Raw genomic sequence first — 21,919 nt, forward strand, 5'->3', positions numbered from 1 at the left:
TTCGGCCCAAAAGGATTGACTCACATTGTACTCACTAAGCATAGACTTTGCCATATCAATGAGTGTTCTATTCTTCCTCTCAACAAGGCCATTTGATTGAGGAGTGTATTTGGCCGAGAATTGATGTCTAATTCCAAATTCATCACATAACTCATCAATTCTAGTGTTCTTGAACTCACTACCATTGTCACTTTTAACTCTCTTGATGGTTGTTTCAAATTCATTGTAAATGCCCTTGACAAATGATTTAAATATTGTAAACACATCACTTTTGTCCACTAGAAAGAATACCCAAGTGTATCTAGTGTAATCATCCACTATCACAAAACCATATTTATTACCACCAATACTAGTGTATTGTGTTGGCCCAAATAAATCCATGTGCAATAACTCAAATGCTTTGCTAGTGCTCATCATGATTTTCTTAGGATGGGTGTTTCCAACTTGTTTATCGGCTTGACAAGAGCTACAAAGTTTATCCTTTTCAAGCACAACATCTTTCAAGCCTTTAACTAAGTCATGCTTAATCAATCTATTCAATTGTTTCATTCCAACATGACCAAGCCTTCTATGCCATAACCAACCCATGCTTGACTTAGTGAACAAGCATGTTGACAATCTAGCTTTACTAGCATTGAAATCAACCAAGTATAGATTCTCATATCTAAAGCCTTTGAAGATCAAGTTAAAGCCATCTACACTTATGATCTCTACATTATCTATCCTAAATATGCATTTGAATCCAAGATCACACAATTGTGCCACGGACAGCAAATTGAAATTCAAGCTCTCTACTAGCAACACATTGGATATGCTCATGTCATTGGATATTGCAATCTTACCAAGCCCTTTGACCTTGCCTTTGCCATTGTCACCAAATGTGATACTATCATAACCATCATTGCCATTGGTGTTGATTGAGTTGAACATTCTTGCATCATCGGTCATGTGTTGAGTGCACCCACTATTAAGAACCCAATGCCTTCCTCCGGCTTTGTAATTGACCTACAAAAGAAGATCAATTCTTTTTAGGTACCCAAACTTGCTTGGGTCCTTGAAGGTTAGTTACTAAGCTCTTTGGCACCCAAATGGCTTTCTTCTTTGAGCCCATCCATGGTTTACTAATGAACTTAGCCTTTACACCATTTGTACCCCTTGTAAGCATATAGCATGAATCAAGCTTTATGGAGGATACATTAGCATTTTTGCTCTTGTTTTTGCATTCTTGCTCTTTGTGATCCACTTGCTTGCAACTAGTGCAAAACCAACCATTGTTCTTCACAAAACTAGTCTTGTAAGGAGCAAAGGCCGTCTTGTCTTTCTTGGGGGTATAGCCCAATCCCTCTTTATAGAGAGAAGCTCTTTGGCTACCCAAGCATATAAGCAAGCGGTCCTCACCACCATAAGCCTTAGCTAATGTGTGAGTGAGCTTAGTGACCTCCTTCTTGAGATTCTCATTCTCAACCACTAGTAAGGTATCACAAGTGAGACCATCACTACTAGATGAGGTAGAAGTAGAAGTACTACAAGAAGGGTTAGTGGGAGCAACAATAATAGGCATAGATAGTGATTCATTAATTATATCACAAGTTAAACCTACATTGCAACTTTCAACATGCTTCTTTTTATTTTGCTCTTTAAGCGAAGAAGAATGAGTTTTTTCAAGCTTTTTGTGAGCTTTGCCAAGCTTCTCATGGGCTTCCTCTAGCTTCTCATGAGTAGCTTTGAGCTCATCAAGGGCTTGTTTAAGGGCTTTTACCTCCTTATTCAAGCTCTTGCATTCCCTTCTCTTAATGTCAAAGTGTTCTTTAGTATCTTCTAGCATGTCAAATAATTCGTCCTTAGTAGGTTCATCATCATCACTATCACTATCATTTTCATTTTCATGTTCATTATCATCAATATGTTCTTCATCACTTTCATCATCACAAGATTGTACTTTAGTGGCCTTAGCCATGAAGCATGATGAAGACTTAAAGAGAGAAGGCTTCTCATTGATAACAATGCTTGCAAGAACCTTCTTCTTGGTGGTCTTGTGATCATTACTATCATCATCATCATGGCTTGAAGAAGCATCACTATCCCAAGTGACTACATATGAACCACCCTTCTTCTTCTTGAAGGCCATCTTGTCCTTCTTCTCTTTTTTTTTCTTCTTGTCCTTCTTCTTGTTCTTCTTATTGTCATCATCATTATCACTATTGTATGGGCATTGAGCAACAAGATGATCTTTGCTTCCACACTTGAAACACCTTCTTGACTCTTCTTTGTTCTTGGATGAAGACTTCTTTCTTCTAGCCCGGTAGCCCTTCTTCACTATGAACTTGCCAAATCTCTTGACGAATAGAGCCATCTTCTCATCATCATCATCATCCCAAGATTCATCTTCTTCACTTGATGTTTCTTGCTTTGCTTTGCCCTTGGATGATGTGGCTTTGAATGCCATGCTCTTCTTCTTCTCACCCTTCTTCTCATCTTTCTTCTCCTTCTTTTCTTCCTTCTCATCATCATCTCTAAAAGTATCATCGGTCATTATATCTCTCAATACTTTGTTTGGTGTCATGGTGTCTAAACCGCTTCTTACTAGAATGGTGACCAATGTACCAAATCTTGAAGGTAAGCATCTCAAGAACTCATGGGAGAAGTCCTTATCCTTCACTTCTTCTCTAAGTGCTTTGAGATCATTGATAAGCACTTGAAGCCTATGGAACATCTCCGGCACACTCTCATCATCCATCATCTTGAAGCTTGCAAACTTTTCTTTGAGAATGTAAGCCTTTGCACCCTTCACGGCTTGAGTGCCCTCAAATGACTCTTCCAACTTCTTCCATGCCTCATGAGCCATCTCAATATTTTTGACTTGCTCAAATGTTCTTTCATCAATTGCATCATGAATAGCACTTAGAGCAATGTCATTGTTTTGGAGAAGTACTTCTTCGGCCGCGATGGGATTCTCCGGATCTTCAATCTCAATTTTTGTTTCTACCACCTTCCAAACCTTCCTATTGATTGACTTGATATAAGTTGTCATCTTGGCCTTCCAATAAGGATAGTTGGAGCCATCAAATTGGGGTGGTTTCTTGGTATTATTGATTTGAGCCATTTTAACATCGAAGGTTGTTAAGCCTCAAATAACGGTGACCTCAGCTCCGATACCACTTGAAAGGTCCTAATGGCTAGAGGGGGGGTGAATAGCATAATAAAAATTCTACAACAACACTTAACAAAATAGTTAGACAATTATGAGGCAAAGCAAGTGTTGCGCTAGCCTACTCAAAATGTAAGCCACCTACCACAATTCTAGTTTAGATAGTGTCGATTCACACAAGAGCTATGACACTACCCTATGTTAGTGTGCTCTCAAAAGCTAACTAAAGAGCCACACCAACCAAGCAAGCAAGCTCTCACAACTAGCTACACTAAAGAGCTTGTCAACTAGTTTGCGGTAAAGTAAAGAGAGTGATCAAGGAGATTATACCACCGTGTAGATGAAAGAACCAATCAATCACAAGGATGAATAACAATGAAGACCAATTACCTTGGAATCAATGATGAACACAATGATTTTTACCGAGGTTCACTTGCTTGCCGGCAAACTAGTCCTCGTTGTGGCGATTCACTCACTTGGAGGTTCACGCGCTAATTGGCTTCACACGCCAAACCCTCAATAGGGTGCCGCACAACCAACACAAGATGAGGATCACACAAGCCACGAGCAATCCACTAGAGTACCTTTTGGCTCTCCATCGGGGAAAGGTCAAGAACCCCTCACAATCACCACAATCGGAGCCGGAGACAATCACCACCCTCTGATCAATGATCCTCGCTGCTCCAAGCCGTCTAGGTGGCGGCAACCACCAAGAGTAACAAGCGAAATCCGTAGTGAAACACGAACACCAAGTGCCTCTAGATGCAATCACCTAAGCAATGCACTTGGATTCTCTCCCAATCTCACAAAGATGATGAATCAATGATGGAGATGAGTGGGAGGGCTTTGGCTAAGCTCAAAAGGTTGCTATGTCAATGTAAATGGCCAAGAGGGTGAGCTTGAGCCGACCATGGGGCTTAAATAGAAGCCCCCACGAAATAGAGCCGTTATACCCCTTCACTAGGCATAACACGGGCCGACCGGACGCTCCGGTCCAACTGACCAGACGCTGCTCCTCAGCATCCGGTCGCCCGATGGCGGCCACGTGACCTTCGTTCAACAGAGAACGTTTGATCTCAACGGTCAAAATGTTGACCGGACGCTCCAACAGAGCTGACCGGATGCTGGACCCTCAGCGTCCGGTCGTTTCCAGTAAGGGTCCAAAATGTGATTTTCCCGACCAGACGCGTCCGGTCATGCTTGACCGGACACAGCCCAGCGTTCGGTGCTTAACCCTAGTCACTGTGCCGACCAACAACATAACCGGACGCACCCCTTCAGTGTCCGGTCGTAGAGCGACCCAGCGTCCGGTCGTTTGACCGATGCTAGCGTCTTTGCTGCTACACCTGACCGGACGCGCCGGTCCAACCGAGACCAGCGTCCGGTCACTTCTAGTGACCTTCGTCTTTTCTGTCTAGGGCGCCAGTGGAGTTATTTACCCTTGCACCTAAACTTCACCACCCTTGATCAAATGTGCCGACCACCAAGTGTATCACCTTGTGCACATGTGTTAGCGTATTTTCACAAACATTTTCAAGGGTGTTAACACTCCACTAGATCCTAAATGCATATGCAATGAGTTAGAGCATCTAGTGGCACTTTGATAACCGCATTCCGATACGAGTTTCACCCCTCTTAATAGTATGGCTATCAAACCTAAATGTGATCACACTCTCTAAGTGTCTTGATCACCAAAACAAAATAGCTCCTACAAAATATACCTTTGCCTTGAGCTTTTTGTTTTTCTCTTTCTTCTTTCCAAGTCGAAGCACTTGATCATCACCATGCCATCATCATCATCATGCTATGATCTTCATTTGCTTCACCATTTGGAGTGTGCTACCTATCTCATGATCACTTGATAAACTAGGTTAGCACTTAGAGTTTCATCAATTCACCAAAACCAAACTAGAGCTTTCAAACTCCCTCATCAGTAAAGCCATGGCATAATCCCACATGAACACACCAGCCAAATCTTGTTCATCCTGCCCTACCAGGCGACTGATGACGCTAGTGCTGCCGCTCTCGGGGATGACCACGACACCGACGTCTAGGCCCGTACCCAAGGAGAAGCAAAGGTGGAGTTTCTGGTGCCCGGCAACGTCGCCTGGCCCAGGACGATGGCTAAGGATGCCGCACAGGGCCACCTCGAGCCCAATGGCTTCCTAGAGCCTCAGATAGACTCGGACCTGCATGCCGTCGCCGTCACAATTGCCACCGCCGTAGGCGTTGGTGCGTGGCCACCTGGTGCGGTGCTAGGCCAGGCACACCCTGTGCTGCAGGCAGATGCTCGTTGTTGTTGCAATTGCCACCGCCAGAGGCGGTAGTGCGTGGCCACCTGGTGCAGCGCTAGGACAACCACACCCTGTGCTGCATGCAGGCGCTCGTCGCCGCGCAGAACAGGGTGTGCGTCCGGATGCTCGAGGAAGAGAAGCTCGTCCAGACGCCACGGACGATGTGGACCCTACGTAGCTCGCTGCACCACCCCAGTTGGCACCAGCAGGTATGTGGCGATCCTTACGTTCCTGACACTTGACGTCGCTGTGCTGCACGCCGTCCAAACGAGCTGTACCACAAGATCTCATCAACGGTGTCTGCGCTTACCGACCACTACCGGAGATGGCTTCTTTGTCGAGTGTCCCATACTTTGCCGAGTGCTTTTTATCGGGCGCTCGGCAAAGAGACTATTTGCCGAGTGCCAGAGATAAAGCACTTGGCAAACAACTGGCACTCGGCAAAGAGGTAGTTTGCCAAGTGCCGAGCACTCGGCAAACAATAACACTCGACAAAGACCAGGTTTGCCGAGTGCCCGACACTCGGCAAACCAGAACACTCGGCAAAGGGCCGCCGCAGTTAACGGCTGGACACTCGGCAAAGCTCTGATTTGCCGAGTGTCATTTTTTGACACTCGGCAAACCAATTTTTTTCACTTTTGACCTCCAACCTTTTTCTGCAATCCTCATACAGTTCCTGGTACTCCATGTTCCAACGTGGCACATTTCTCGGACTTTTTCTATATTTCTTTCATTTATTTCATTTAATTGAATTTTCTTGGATAATTCAAATTATAACCGCTAGTCATTCGAATAATGAAAAAAAGAATGGAAAACTGATATTCATGTTATTTAGTATAATGTGAGGCCGTATCCAAGAACATACCACCAATTTTGAACATCTTGTTCACGAAACATGACCACGAACTTGTGGTCGAGTTGTTTTTAAATTCTATAAAAAGCAAATGAAGACCGAAAATCTTGAAACTTGTCGAGATGTCATGATATCATATGTGGAGGCTGTGATAAAAAATTGAGAAGATTTCACGCAAGTTGTCACGTACGATGCTTGCAAACCGAAGAATCTCCGAAGAAGTTGGGAACATGATTGATAGTGATGATGAGACTTATGATCCAGCTAATCACGATCATGAAGATTATTTCTAATACATGTAATACTATGTTATTTTGTAATTATGTTTTTTTTATTTTGCATCTCTTTCTAAGTACTTCTTGTTTATCTGTGCTTATTGGTTTACTCTTTTTAATTGCAGGTGATTGAACAAAGCTGGTGGACGGTGGGATGAGAAAGCTAGCGTCCTTGTACGGAAGGACAACGACCGCTGCACCGGTGGAGAGTAGGAGGAGGAGCAGCCGCAGGAGGGAGCCATCGTGTGAGGAGGAGGAGGAGGAGCAGGTGCCCCAAGAGGACGTCGAGGAGACATAGGAGGACGTGTAGGAGGAGGTGCAGGAGGACGCGCAGGAGGACAACGATACAATAGGGGGTTCCACTTCCTCTAGTTTGTCGAGCGTCTACTTGCGAGGTCCCGTGAGCCTCCCTCAGTGACGATACCTCGTGAGAGATGCCCGCTGATTCGACCCGAGGGGAAAAAGTAAGTAACTTTAGATGTTATCACTACTTTATATGATATGTTGAAAATTAAAATAGAAACTAATAATTTTTCTTAATCACTTGGGCAGGAACTGGACGATTGTGGCGAGTGGAGGTGCTCACACACGCCAAGTCAATGGCATCCTCGGTCTTCTATGCAAGGGGCACTTCCCTGATCTAGTTGAGTACGCCGGAGTGACGGGGCTGGTCTACTCGTTTGACCACTACGCCGTCGCCCCCGATGCTGTAGATCGGGACCGCAGGGTATTCAACAACAAGGTGGAGCGGGTGAAGCAAGAGCTGTGGGTAAGTCTTCCTCGCACTACATTGCTCAATACATCGCATTCATTAGACGTTCTTGAAATAATGAATGGATACATCGTGTTTGTATGCAGGATTTCTTTAGATGCTAGGACAGACATGAGGCCAGGGCGGATGCGGTGGCTACCAAATGCTGTAAAAAACTAGTCGTGGACATGTATTACGAGGCGCGCATCCAGACTGTCGTAACTTACCATGGAACCGTCCTTGGAATGAAGGTCACCAAAAGAGACGCAAGAACCATGACGCTGACCTAGGACCAGTACCTGTAGGTAAATACAGAACATTAATACTAATTTCTTTTGAGATTAAGTAGGCTTAATTTTATCTTCTGATATGTTATGTACTTGATGACCTATAGATGATTCCTTATTGGTGCGCCGCGCATCCCTAGTGCTGGGTACATATGGTGGACAAGTGGTGCTCACGCGAGTGGGAGGAGACGCACAACTTGTGTCGGGAGCGGCGTTTGATGATGCCAGGTGTAGCACACCATCAAGACAGTCGCAGCCTCAGCGGATACGTAGAAACATGGGTACGTGAATTCATTTATTTATTCTAACTCTCAATTCTACATGATTTCTAATCATCTTATTGTTTTTCTCGCAGTTAGCGTCACATGGTGGCCAGCCTTGCTCCATTTTCAAGGCATTTGCTATGGCCCACAAGGGCAAGGCGACGTCCGACGTCGACTACAACCCGAAGGATGGGCCCGAGGCGTACAGCAATGCGACCGTCCACAACTGCCTCAGTGAGTACACATCGATGGCAAGGGAGGTCCATGGCCCAGAGTACGATCCGAGCACTGAGGACCTTGATGGAGAAGTCGTCATGAGGGTGGATGGAGGCAAGAAGCATGGGCGATACTAGATTGGCGACGGCGCAATCGACTCGGACGCTACTCCTAGTCTCTCCTAGATTCGAGCAAGAAGCACGAGCACGAGCCTGGCCATACGACCTCGGCAGAACACTTCACACCAATGGATGGAGGCACTCGAGGTTATTCCTGGTTTATTCGTCGTTCATTGGTTTTTTCGTACCTTTTCTTTGTATTATTGTAACATTAGGGTGAATATATTATAGGCCCAGTTGGAACAAGAGAGGAGGATACAGGAGCAGATGCAGGCGAAGATGGATAGGGTGGAGGCCGAGCAGCGGAGGATGGCGGACATTCTTCAGTACATGCAAAGTCTTGGCACCGCTACGGGTGTAGTTCCGCCACCTTCGCTATTTGCTCCACCTCCACCTCCTCACTATTCTACTCCTGTGAGTATAAATGTTTTAGTTTGTATGTTCATGCTTACGGTCAAACCTAGTGGAGTATGAAAGTTTTATTCATGTATGGTATATATTTATTTTGTCTCACACATGCAATTTCTTCTCCTTTGTGCAGAATCAATCGGCGGTATCGAACGATCCTCATGCTTCAGTGAATCCTTCACCAAATCAGTCTCATTGTCCATCTTGATGATGATACTTGTGGTTGTTAATGGTACTTTTATTTGTAATTGTGGTTGTAGATAATGGAGCACTTGGATTACTTGTGAACTTATTTGTGTTATATTGTGAGACATGTGACGTTTGTGATATATATGTGACGTTTGTGATATATATGTGGTGTTGGTGATATATCTATGTTGTTGATGATATATATGTGATGTTGGTGATGTTTGTTATATATATCTTCTGTTTGTTTGGATGAGATATAAAAAACAAATAAAAAATATTGTTTTCAGTCACTTTGCCGAGTGCAATGGCCATGACACTCAGCAAAGTGACTACCTGGGAACATGCTTTGTCGAGTGCAAAGGCCATTGCACTCGGCAAAAATCACATATTTGCCGAGTGCCACGTGAAAGGCACTCGGTTGCCGAGTGTCTTGCCGGTGGCACTCGGAACAGCGACCACCTTTGTCGAGTGTCTGAGTCAACGGCGCTCGGCAAAGCGACGACCTTTGCCGAGTGCTTGACCTTGACACTCGGCAAAGCCACCATCACGGTGGCGCTCGCCGTCACGGCGACTTTTCTTTGTCGAGTGTCAGATTAGCACTCGACAAAGGCTTTATCGAGTGTCCGATAAAGTGCACTCGGTAAAGAGATTTTTGCCGATAAACTGTTTATAGAGCGCCCTTTGCCGAGTGTAAACGCTTTGCCGAGTGTATATATATATATCAGCCTTTACCGAGTGCCTGAGACACTCGACAAAAAAGCTGAATCCGGCAGTGGACGGCAGTGCGCACACGTACAACGGCTGGCACGACGACTTCCCGTTCGCCACCACGCGGCCTAGCCCGTACCGCTACGCCTATGTGCCGTCCAGGCAGCAGTAGCAGCACGACGATTGCGCGGACGATAAGCCCGCGGCAGACCACCCGTTGTTCGTGCCTAGCTACACGGCCGTATCGTCGTCGTCGCGGCATCGGCTGTCGTTGTCGTCGTCCGCCGCCGAGGCGGCCTGGCAGCCCAGCGGCGCGGCACAGGGCGTCGCTGGAGGCACAGGCGACGCCAGGCGCGTGCGGGCTGGCGCCGAGGTACGACCCCACGCGCGTGCAGCGGTGCCCGTCGCAGGCCACCGTAGCAGGTCCAAGATCAGGCGGTGGCAGCTGAGTGGCACAAATCCAATGATGAACGCGCAACTCTAGAACTCACGTCGTCATGCATGGTCATGTGTGTTCATCCATTGACAAGCGCAACACTAGAACCCACGTCATGCATGCTCCCGTGTGTACGATCGGTGGCAGAGTTGCAGCTAGCGGCGCCGGTGAGGGAGGTATCGTGTGTTGGGACCTGCCTTGCCATCGACCCCACGTGCTCGCTGTGCTCCCCAGGCGGGTGTGTGGCTGCACGCCACCGTGCATGCTCCCTGTGCTCTCAATACTCTAGCCGGAAGACAGAGAGGGGTAAGTGTGTAAAGAAAAAAGAAATAGAGGGTGGCTTCTATAAAATACAAACATAAACGAAGGGATATGGATCTCCGGTGAACCACTTAAAAAGTTTAGGATATAAAAATACAGTTTAATAGTTGATGGACCTATATGACATCTCCTAAAAAATTAATGAACCTCTCGTGCATTTTACTTTAAAAAAAGATTCAAACGTACAGTCCGTATACTCTTGGAACACATAGACAATCTTTGTGTACCAGTCCTGACATTACATCACGAATACACGTCACCATACGATACACGTACGTACGCGATGATCTGACTGACACGAGACTACGAGAGAGTTTACCGATGGAGCTGGGCCGGCCGGCAGGCCGGCCGGGCGGATCGCTCGCGCGAAGAGGCAGGTAGCTTAGCGGGCCATCCCCTGCGCCGCCGGCGGGTACATGCCGGCGGTGGCCAACGCCGCCTTCTGTGCGTTGACGTCCCAACCGAGCTCGGGGTCGAAGCCGCGGGCCTTGAGCTCTCTGTACTGCTGGCAGAGCGCGCATGGCTCGCAGCAGAAGTGGACGCAGCAGTCGCAGCAGCCGACGTCGGGGAGGCCGAGCTGCGCGCGCATCTTGGAGCGGTACGTGCAGGAGTAGATCCACTGGCAGCCCGTGAAGCAGGCCAGCAGCGTGTAGATCGCCCCCGCGGCGCCGCACGACGTCGCGCCGCGGTCCACGATCTCCGCGATCCGCCCGAACGTGATGCACGGGCACCAGCACGTCAGGCAGCCTGTTCGTTTGCGTTGCGTGCATGCAGGCAACGGTTAGCTTGGTTGCACGAAGAGAAGAGAAGCTAGCTACTAGGTGCGTGCTAGCAGTGGCGCATGCAGTATGAGAACAAAAATAGAGCTAAATAATAAGGGTAAAGTACACTTTACAACCCTCAAATCACGGCGAAGTTCGATTTTCAACCTTCAACTATGAAACCGGTCAAGAAACACCCTCCAACTATTAAAACCAGACAAATTTGGTCCTCGGCCGGTTTCAAAAGCAGTTTTCTATTTTCGGGAGGCGCCGAAATTTTAAATTATTATTTTTTGGGTATCTTAACGTCCTCAAATGAAAAAACCCAAAACTACAAAATTGTAGATCTCATTGAGAGCTACAACTTTGGTATAAAAAGTATTTTCATTTAACTTCATACAAATAATATATTAGTGCTCTAATGCGGCAAGCGCTAGTAGACGATTATTATGGTGCTAAAATTTTATATTATTTTTTCGAGCATCTTACTGTCCTCAAATGAAAAAAAATTAAAACTATAAAGTTATAGATTTCATCGAGGTCTACACTTTACATATAAAAATTATCTGCATCCGAAATCGTATTGAAGGGTTTTCTATTTTTTAAAACTTGAGTCTCGTCACGTCACAGTATTGTTTTGTCGCGTGACGAGACTCAAATTTCAAAAAATAGAAAACCCTTCAATACGATGTCGGATGAAGATAATTTTTATATATAAATTGTAGACCTCGATGAGATCTACAACTTTATAGTTTTAATTTTTTTTCATTTGAGGACAGTAAGATGCTCGAAAAAATAATATAAAATTTCAACACCATAATAATCGCCTACTAGCGCTTGCCGCATTAGAGCACTAATATATTATTTGTATGGAGTTAAATGAAAATACTTTTTATACCAAAGTTGTAGCTCTCAACGAGATCTACAACTTTATAGTTTTGGGTTTTTTCATTTAAGGACGTTAAGATGCTCAAAAAAATAATTTAAAATTTCGGCGCCTCCCGAAAATAGAAAACCGCTTTTGAAACCGGTCGATGACCAAATTTGTCCGGTTTTGATAGTTGGAGGGTGTTTCTTGACCGGTTTCATAGCTGAAGGTTGAAAATCGAACTTCGGCGCGAGTTGAGGGTTGTAAAGTGTACTTCACCCAAATAATAAAGATTTAGAGTTAGAGCTAGAGATTAATAATGTTTCGAGGCTAAGTAACCTTAATCTAATAAAGAAATCACGTTCTCTAAGGGGCTGCAGGCCTCTTTGGATCCGCCCCTAACTAGGGCCGTGGTGGATGGGATGGGACGGTGCTTACAGAGGCCGCAGTCGTCGAAGCAGGCGCAGAGGCCGGAGGACCACTGGCTGGCCGCGACCGCGCCGGCGCCGGCGACGTGGATGGGGCTGCTGATGGGGATGCCGGTCACCGGCGGCGCCATCCCGGCGGCCAGCTCGCTAGCGGCGGTAGCGGTGGGCTTGGCCGGATACATTCTTGCTTCTTATTCCCTTCACTTGTTACACAGCAGTGCGCCTCGGCTCTCGATCCGTCGTCCGTGCCAATGCAAGCTGCTGCTGGTTGCGTCTGCCTCGGCGTTCGCTTAATTTGCCGTGAACGAATGAGCGAGCCGAGATCCCAGCGGGTGCTCTTTACATAGGAGCAGCTGGCATGGTGGATCAGGGCTCGGTCCAATCCTAAGACGTGTCGCGACAGGCGACCTGGCCCCGCCGACCCGGCTGGTTTCGTTGACCGACTTGGCAGCGTCGACGGCGACCGCGTGCGCGGGCGCCGGGCGGGGCCTTTCCCGTTCGAGGTTCGACGCGCTGGGAGAGACTGTTGCATTCTGCAGCGCACGCAGGTATAGGCGGCTAGCTAGGTGGACACGTGGTTCATGACCAAACTAAAATTTATTAAAGGTTAAATTATAGTAGATAATCTTTCTAAAATCATGAAAACTATATATAAATCACTCTATAATTTAATTTTACATCTAAAATGGATCACAATTGCTCTAAATCCTAGCTACGCCACCGGTTGCAGGGCAAGGGCATGCACATGTGCTCGCCGGCAGTTGCATTGCATTGGTGTGGGTCCCCGCCAACGTTTGGCCTCCTCCCACCACTTGAGTCTTGAGCAACAGTAGGCTAGTTATCTCTTCCATTCCATTGGTCCGGGTCAGTCAATGGCTCTACTCTGCACATATTTTCTCTGTTATATATATATACTATATAGGGTGCATTTTATATAATTTTGGGAGTAGTTACTCCTATAATAAATAAATCACGTTGCGTATATGTATATACTCATTTATCAATTTGAGTATGTTGACATACTAATATTAAGATACTCCAGATCTTTACTATGTGATTTTTTTTTTCAAAAGAACACATTTTTTAATATATTTTATAATACTACGATAGTAGCATATAAAATAAGTATAATCATATACTCTAAGTATACATACATACTTGTCATACATAGTACCCTAGATGGTCTAGTATGATGATATACTCCATCTACATACACTTCGTCGGGCCATATACAACCTAAATCTAGAGATATACACATGAGAATAACTACTCGTGTGTGTATATATATATATATATATATATATATATATATATATATATATATATATATATATAACCAAGACACACACAGGATCATAGTCCTTTTTTCCCCGTAATACAATGCAAGCGAGATGACGGCAAATAATATATTTATTCATAACCAAACACACGCTTATTATAGTCCTTTTCCCCCAATTAATAATGCCAGCGAGGTGATGGCAACATATTTTTTTTAGTTTTGATTGACGATTCTGAGAATCTCTCTAAGAAAAAGATATATTTGTGACCCTCGTAAAGAACAAGATGAGAGCATAGCACACCTTACTTCTCGACCTCATGGAACCATTGACTTGCAGCTAATTAGTGGACACAATGCAATTTGAGTTATACTAAGGCCCTGTTCGACTTCTTTTTTCAGCCGGAACAATATTTTTCTCTCACAACAATTCAACGAGAACAGTGTTTTCAGCCAGTTTCAGCCAAGTTTTAGACCAGCGAACGATATCTAATACACCGACAGTTAATTAGGTGGTGCATTAGCTAGGCATTTATGCAGGCCGCAGGCGTACAACGGTGCAAGTGTAGCAGCTTCTTCAATACAAAAACCCGCTCGGTGTCAGCTTCCATTCCTCCTTCGACATTGGGCCCCATTCGCTGGTCTAAAATTTGGCTGAAACTCGCTGAAAAATACTGTTCCGGCTGAATTGTTGTGAGAGAAAAACACTGTTACGGCTGAAAAAATAAGTCGAACAAACCGAATATGGGGTAAGTCGAACAGGACCTGGATAAGCCTAACACCACGAGGCGGCTACAACATGTGGGACCGCCACGCCACGCCACGCCATGTCGCCATCCCTCCCTAGCGATTTTTATTTTATTTTTAACATTTTTAAACTAATTTTAAATCTAATACTGTTTTATTTTATTTTTTCCAAAACTAATATTTTTTGCCATGTCTATTTCTCTAGCGCGGCAAAACACCTGTGCCGCGCCATGCATGATGGCGCGGCGAGGGGGATGACGTGACGACGACCGGGGCGCTGACCGGTGACGTGGCAGGTTCTGCCGCGCCACCGATCTTGACGCGGCACTGACGCGCCATAGCCCACGGTGTGGCACTGACGCGTCAAGGCCCATGGCGCGGTAGGACCTGGACGCAGATAGAAGACGACCAGCCTCAATTGCAATTGAACGAGAACTGAACAACTAAAAGTGTCACGACACATTGAAACGAATATACAGCAAATAAATAGAGTCCGTACGTAAGTTGACAAGTTGCCACATAACATTTTCATTGGTTCGATATAACCAACTATGTCTGCAAGTTTCGGACGATAATATTCGTTCGACATAGGTTCGACATAACCAACTAAGTTCCAGGAGTGTAAGGATCCCTCGGACGTCTCTGTCTCTTCAGATTTGTAGGCAACACATTGGAAGTGTAGCCAACGTTGGTGTGGTCACGTTGTCGGTGCGTATGGCTCGTACCCTGCAAGTATATGATATGCACGATTACTTATAATCTTTATGATCGTTAGTTCATGGAGCCTACGTATTTAAAGAAACTACCTTTGTTACTACCTATGAGGCTCCTTGGGTACCAAGCGAGACACCGCCTAGCCGAGACATGCCAATCTCGTCCTGCTGCCAATCGTCCCACTAGTGGTGTTGTATGCGGAAGCCCGGGGGGTCGTCGTCCTCGTCCTTGTCCTCGTTTGCAGGGTCATTCCCAGCGCTATGATGTGGTGGTATACGTACTGCGGAAGCGGCACCTATCATCGGCTGAGAAGAGCCGGCTGATGTCCTCAAAGAGCCAGAAGATGTGCCACCCGACCGCGCCGGGTAATCGGGTTCCACCCAAGGAGTGTCCATGCAGCTCAACTTCTGAGCTAGCTTCCTGCAGCTCCGCTTCACCTTCTGCATAAATAGACGTTAAAGTTAGTGCATTTTCCAAACGCATATACACTAAAGAAATATTTTCGGAACGGACAAGTTTATGTTTAGCTCCACAAAAGCCTCGAGAATGCCTAACCCCTGCCCTTTAGACTCGTGAAGCCGAAACGCTGCTTTGTTGGACAGACTTGATAATTGTGTCGCCTAGGTACAGAAACGCGATTGGACAGTTTTAGTACACATACTTAATACCAAATGGATAACAAATTGTATCATTCGAGTATCTTACCACGTATCTTTAAAGCGGGGCTCTCTGTAGTTATGTGTCGTCCCTAGTGGCAACGTCGTACACATCTTCAATCATATCTTCCTCGTCGTCCTCGTCAATCGGCTTCTCAGTGTACGGGGGCTTGATATGTGTCCTCGTAGACCTATGAAACCACCGCAGGTACTCATAGAAGGTGTGCTGGTCGTGTGGGGGACCCGCATCGACCGGCTGCCGGTCCTTGGTCTGCCACAACTGGATGTACGCGTTGTGTGTCATGCGCCAATCATTGGTCTTATATCTCTTCCTACGGTCATACCAGCAACAAAATGATTGTTAGTTGTATCATACACACCTCTGAATTGTAGCTTTGTTATTAATCGATAACGCGCCTGTGCAATTCTTGGTTGGTGGAGTAAAGCAGTGGTGGGTAGCCTGTCATTCTTTCAAACTGCCTACAAACCCTGATGGGCAAGTGAATCTCGACCATGTGGAAGAAAATAAGAGGGACGTTGCAGCGATACACGTCTGACTCATCCCTAGTGATAGGACTCAGATAGTCCTGGAGCTCCGGAGCATCCTAAGGACTCCAATGCACCTGAATATTTCGTAATTGAGTTAGGTTGTGATATAGTGTATATCGAACAAGACACATGTATGATAGTAAAGAAAGCGTAACTTGGTGCTATGTCAGGACGTTAAGACAGTCCGTGTACTCTCTGTATTTGCGTCTCGCATTCCCTCTAACTAACTCTGCTTGCGTCCAGATATACAGAGCTGTAGGGAGTGTATCCTGCCCGTTCCAATGCTGTATTGACACGATAATGAATTAGTCATTAATAATTTCATCATATCTAACTACCTCAAAGAATATAGTGAACCGAAGTACTTACAGAGAAACCAGTAACAAGGGACCTCCCAACGGGCCATCATTCCCAACACCAAACCTAGAGTAGGTAGGAGCAACCCCCAAGGTTCGCATACCCTGAGGTGTGACGGCAGACAACGCATGGTTGTCGATACATCCAAGCCAGGATTGCGCTGCCCCAGCTGTACACCGCTATGTTATCCCACGGCTGGCGTAGTATGTCAAGAAAGATACAGCTGATGGTGTTGCCTGAGGCGTCTGGGAATAGGAAAGCACCAAGAAAGTGCCAGAGCCACACTCTAGCGAACCTGTCGATCTGAGCCTCATCCGCCTATGGGTCCAAGTAATCCAAGTAATCAAAGCGTTCTGTGATCCACGACCACGAAACACCGGAACTTTTTCTGAAATTCACCAAAGAAAATAAGACTCGATGACTGCAGGAAAGCAATGCAAGTATTAAATAGGCTTGAATTGCTCACTTATTTTTTTTGGAAACCTCATCGTCCGATGGAAGAAAGCCAGTGAACTGAGCCACCAGCTCCCTCCAGTGATCGTTGTCAACTATATCTGTCACTGAAAGTCCCCCCAACCGAAGGCCAAAGATAGCCTTCACGTCCTGCATGGTCAAGGTCATCTCGCCGCAAGGTAAGTGGAATATGTGGGTCTTAGGCCTCCACCTATTATAAGAATAGAACGACTGTTAGTTACCTCAAATTTATTATAAGAATGTTTACATACAATGAAGGCACTTGCACCTGTCTACAGCTACAGTAAGTAGTGCTGGATCAAGGGGCGAAAGACCGTAGTTGACAACACGGACAAGCTCGAGGAAGCCGGCACGCCGTATGTACGGCACGTAACGCTCGTCCCACTGGTGCGCCCTGGTATGCGTGCGGGGCCTCAAAGAAGACAAGGGCACCTCTGCGTCGGTGTCAGTCAAGAAGTGTGCTCGGTGTGGGTCGTCGTACTCCACTTCAAAAAAGGGGTATAACGGGTGCTATGCGAGAGGGGCCATCCTATTCTAAATTGATAAACAAAGGGTTATAGTATTTAAATTAACAATATTTAAATTAACATTATGTAGCATTACAAAATTTAAACTACTTGTTATGCAATACGAATAGAATATGAAAGCACATATATATATTCAAAGTAACATTAACAGACATATTAAACAACTTCACTAGGAAAACAAGCAACTTCTATGTATGGCTGTTCAGACACAAGACAACTAGAAGATGCCATAACTGCATTTGCTATATAGCTTTCCTTTCTTTTTCATTGCACTGTTGATTTAAAGTATATAATTTACACAATCTATAATTGAGGAGATGCCATAACTGCATTTGCTATATAGCTTTCCTTTCTTTTCTCTCATGATAGCCCGTTTCCATCCACCAGAAGCGACGGCCTTTCCCCACTCGCTCCCCACATTTAAGCATTTACGTCCAACTTGAAAAGACAAATTAAAGCCACGGCTTCACGCTAGCGAGTACGCTAAAAGCTTCTTTGCCAACTTTAGAATGAAAACGAATATGGATAATACGAGAAGCTATTCATGGCACCGCGCCAATGAGTATGCTAGAGGTTCTGTTACTAACTGCTATACGAAAACGGATGAATGTATGTATGGGCGGGTGAACGTATCTATGGACAATTTAGGAAAACAAAACCATAGTTTCGTGCCGCTGAGTATGCTAAAAGCTTCTTTGCTAACTTTAAAATAAAAAATAGATACAGATAATATAGAAAGATAACCATAACCCCACGATAATAATATATATACTAGAAGCTTCTTTGCCAACTCTAAAACAAAAGATGATGAATATATTTTATAAAAGAAATTTAACGAAACATACACGCATAATTCATTGCACATGAGACTGTTGATATCCATAACAAATACCTATATGAATTTTACAAAAGCTAGCTGAATTTTATAAATATCTATGTGCGTGACCGGAGGGCGCGGCGGCCGGCCGGAAGGGGTGGCACGCCGGCGTGCGGGCGCGGTGGGCGGCTGGCGGCTGTGGCGCGCCGACGTTCGTGGCGGCGGGTAGGCAGACAGTGGGAGAGCGGCTCACGGGCGATATTTACCTAGGACTGTCGCGCCGTTATGGATGGCACGACACTGCCGCGCCGTTAGGGATGGCACGACACTACCGCGCCAAGATCGGTGGCGCGGCAGAACCTGCCACGTCACCGGTCAGCGCCCCGGTCGTCGCCACGCCATCCCTCTCGCCGCGCCACCATGCATGGCACGACACAGATGTTTCGCCGCGTCAGGAAAATAGGCGCGGCCAAAAGTGTTAGTTTTAGAAGAAAAAAAATAAAACAGTGTTAGATTTAAAATTAGTTTTAAAAAGTGTTAAAAAAAATCGACCTGCCGCTCCCTTTCCAGCCTGATCCACGCCACGTAGTGCTGCTTCTGCGGCTCTGCGTACGGACGGCACGGACCACCGTATCCCCGACACACTGCATTCCAGGTGTGCAGCCCAAACAAGCCCAACCATTCCCGAGGTCTTGGCCCAGCCAGAAATGAGGTGAAGTAGCCAAAAATTATTCGGCCGGCCCAGGCCCAGAGAAGCTGTCATTGTTTTATTTATTTTCATATAGGTGGGGATATTATCACCACTAGCTTAATGTTTTTATTAATAATTCTATATAATCATTTCCTACACATTGAACTAGATGAACATCAAGCACTACGTACATATGAAGACAAATACTGTAGCAATCAGATTACAATGACAGGACATATAAAGGTACCAGCAAGGATATACATACTACAACAAATACGGTATCGATGTGTATGGCGCGCGCGGATTAATCAATGGGATTAATAATCACTATAATAAAAATCAATTGATGAATCTTGGCGCGGGCGGCGCGGGCGCCGGCGCGTCGCCGCCGCCGGTGGCGCGCTTGATGAGCGCGTTCGCGACGCGCATGACCGCCTCGAAGTCCCTGTTCTTGGCTAGCAGCGCGGCCTTGATGGGCGTGTTTGGGGCGTGCTTGCAGGACTTGTCGCAGGACCACGTGTCCTCCTCCGCCGTGTCCAGGAACTGCTTCACGTCGCGGAGCTTGCCGTCGTCGAGGCCGCCCTCGGTGTCGTCCAGGTGGTCCAGCGCCTCCTCGATGTCCTCGGCGCACTCGTTCAGGCACTGCCACATGAGGTTGTCCTTGACCACGTCCAACTCGTGCCGCGCGTAGTCGCCCACCGCGCCGCCAGCGGTCGACGCCGCGCGGAGTGCCGCCTCCGCAAGGTCCCGCGGGGTGGCCGCCGAGGCCTTGATGCTGTGGTCGGCCTGGAGCGCGCGCAGGCACACGTTTGGGTGCGGCGTCGCGGCGCACGACGCCTTGAGGTCCACGCCGCCACTGACGCCGACTCCCGCGGCGCGAACGCCGAGGGACACGGAGAGGAACAGCGCGATGACCACGGCCAGGAGGGAGCCGCAGTACCAGCTCATGGCCGACCTCGCCTCCATCGCCGTGTATATGCTCGCAGCTCGCTCGATGGATCGGATCGGAGACGCTTGCTTCTCGGGGCGACCGGGCCGGTGGGCGGCGAGAAGAAATAGCTAGTAGCTAGAATGCACGGCTGGCATGCGGGCACACGTATATATGCGCGGTGGTTCCATGGATGGAGCCGCCGAGGAGGCCGCGCCACCGTCTCCTACGCACCTGCGGCCGGGAGCGTTTTGCGAGCCAACTGCATCTGAAAATGCATCGGCATCGGCCGGCTCCATCGGTTGCCTTGCCTCCATGCACGGGCGGGCGGCGTGTGTGACCGACGTGTAATTTTGCTAGTACTCGGCGGCTACTCCCAATGTGTTATATTATGCGTTTATTTAAACATCACAGTTTTTCTTGACGTGGCACATATATTGTATAGAGTTAAAATGAAACAGTGAATATTGAAGCTATATCTTCTAGAGAGAGAGAGAGAGAGAGAGAGAGTTTGCGCTCGATATCCAAAACTAAAAACCCACACCTAGAATGTGTTGCCCACGAATGGTATATTTTTTACAAGTAAAATTAACGAGTGGTCTTCAAACTTAGCAAAGGTGTCGTGATCCCAGTCCTTCAACTTATAAAAAGGCATTTTGATTCTCTAAACTTAGGCTCTCAATGTCACCTAGAATGCTCTAAATCCATGAGCCAACCCCCTCCTCCCCCCCCCCCCCCCCCCCCACCACCCCCAAGTTTGAGGGCTGGTGGCTCATGGATTTTACTTGTTTTCTTGCTAGGTGTCCGGTTGCATTTGCCTGATATAGCCCTCCTCGAGGCACACGAGACAATGCCTTTTGATCGGGCATATCATGGAAGGAGATTTGATGATGTGTCGTTACATGATTTATAACTAAGTTTAGGTTGTGCCTTCATTGAGCTATGTATAATCTTATATCCTGGATGAGTAAAAACAAGCGTAGCGAATACAATGAGATGAGATGACGAGTGTCTGAGTGATTACATTGATAGATGTAGCACTACGGGATACTGATTAATTACCGAGTGTGATAAACACTCGGCAAATATGGATAAACACTCGGTAAATTTTTTACCGAGTGCCACACTCGGTAAACATGACTCGGTAAACAACGACTCGGTAAAGTTAGTTTACCGAGTGTCAACTAACGGGGCACTCGGAGAATAAATTTTACCGAGTGCTACGCCGGCACTCGGTAAACAACTACGACGTGACGGTCGTCAGTCCCCAAGCTTGTCGTTAACGACGTCGTTTACCGAGTGTTAGACATAGCACTCGGTAAAAAGATAACCATTTTCATGATTAAAACAATTCCACAAATATTTTTTTCCTAATATAGTTTATCGAGTGTACCGGTAACACTCGGTAAACATGGAACTCATTTACCGAGTGTTCCACTCGGTAAAAAATGGCACATATATCCGAGTGGGGTCGTGGCACTCGATAAAAAATGGCACACTCAGCAAAATTAACAGAATCAGAACCAATTTGGTTCTGTTCTCTGTTTTACCGAGTGTAACACTCAGTAAACATCACCATTACCGAGTGTTACACTCGGTAAAACTTGTCCACAGTATTTTTTTTGTTTGTTTCAGTGCATATCCAGCCACAATTAACAACAATTATAACAGAATATCACAGTTACCAACAGATAGACAATATATATCACATATATGTCCACAAATGTCACATCCACTCATTATAACCAACATATAGCTACAACAAATGTCACAAGCACAATGCAAAGTCCACAAACACCATCAACATGTCCAAAGTCCACAAAGTTCAACCCACTTCTAAGTTCAACATACAAACAAG

General features: G+C 46.3%; 2 protein-coding genes across 2 annotated transcripts; both read right to left on the reverse strand.

Moving 5' to 3' along the window:
* Positions 1 to 10,583: 10,583 nt before the first annotated feature.
* LOC136537550 (cell number regulator 7-like) lies at positions 10,584 to 12,602 on the reverse strand. The gene is made up of 2 exons (XM_066529483.1): positions 12,336 to 12,602; positions 10,584 to 11,015 (listed from the first exon to the last, which is right to left on the reverse strand). Exons 1-2 carry the CDS (start codon positions 12,505 to 12,507, stop codon positions 10,651 to 10,653), a joined length of 537 nt encoding a protein of 178 aa, XP_066385580.1. The 5' UTR covers positions 12,508 to 12,602; the 3' UTR covers positions 10,584 to 10,650.
* Positions 12,603 to 19,327: 6,725 nt separating this feature from the next.
* LOC136537551 (uncharacterized) lies at positions 19,328 to 20,204 on the reverse strand. Its single transcript, XM_066529484.1, has one exon. The coding sequence runs from the start codon at positions 20,097 to 20,099 to the stop codon at positions 19,473 to 19,475; it is 627 nt and encodes a 208-aa protein (XP_066385581.1). The 5' UTR covers positions 20,100 to 20,204; the 3' UTR covers positions 19,328 to 19,472.
* Between the last annotated feature and the right edge of the window lie 1,715 nt (positions 20,205 to 21,919).

This window comes from Miscanthus floridulus, chromosome 2 (genome assembly GCF_019320115.1).
Source record: "Miscanthus floridulus cultivar M001 chromosome 2, ASM1932011v1, whole genome shotgun sequence".
Taxonomy (NCBI): Eukaryota; Viridiplantae; Streptophyta; class Magnoliopsida; order Poales; family Poaceae; genus Miscanthus; species Miscanthus floridulus.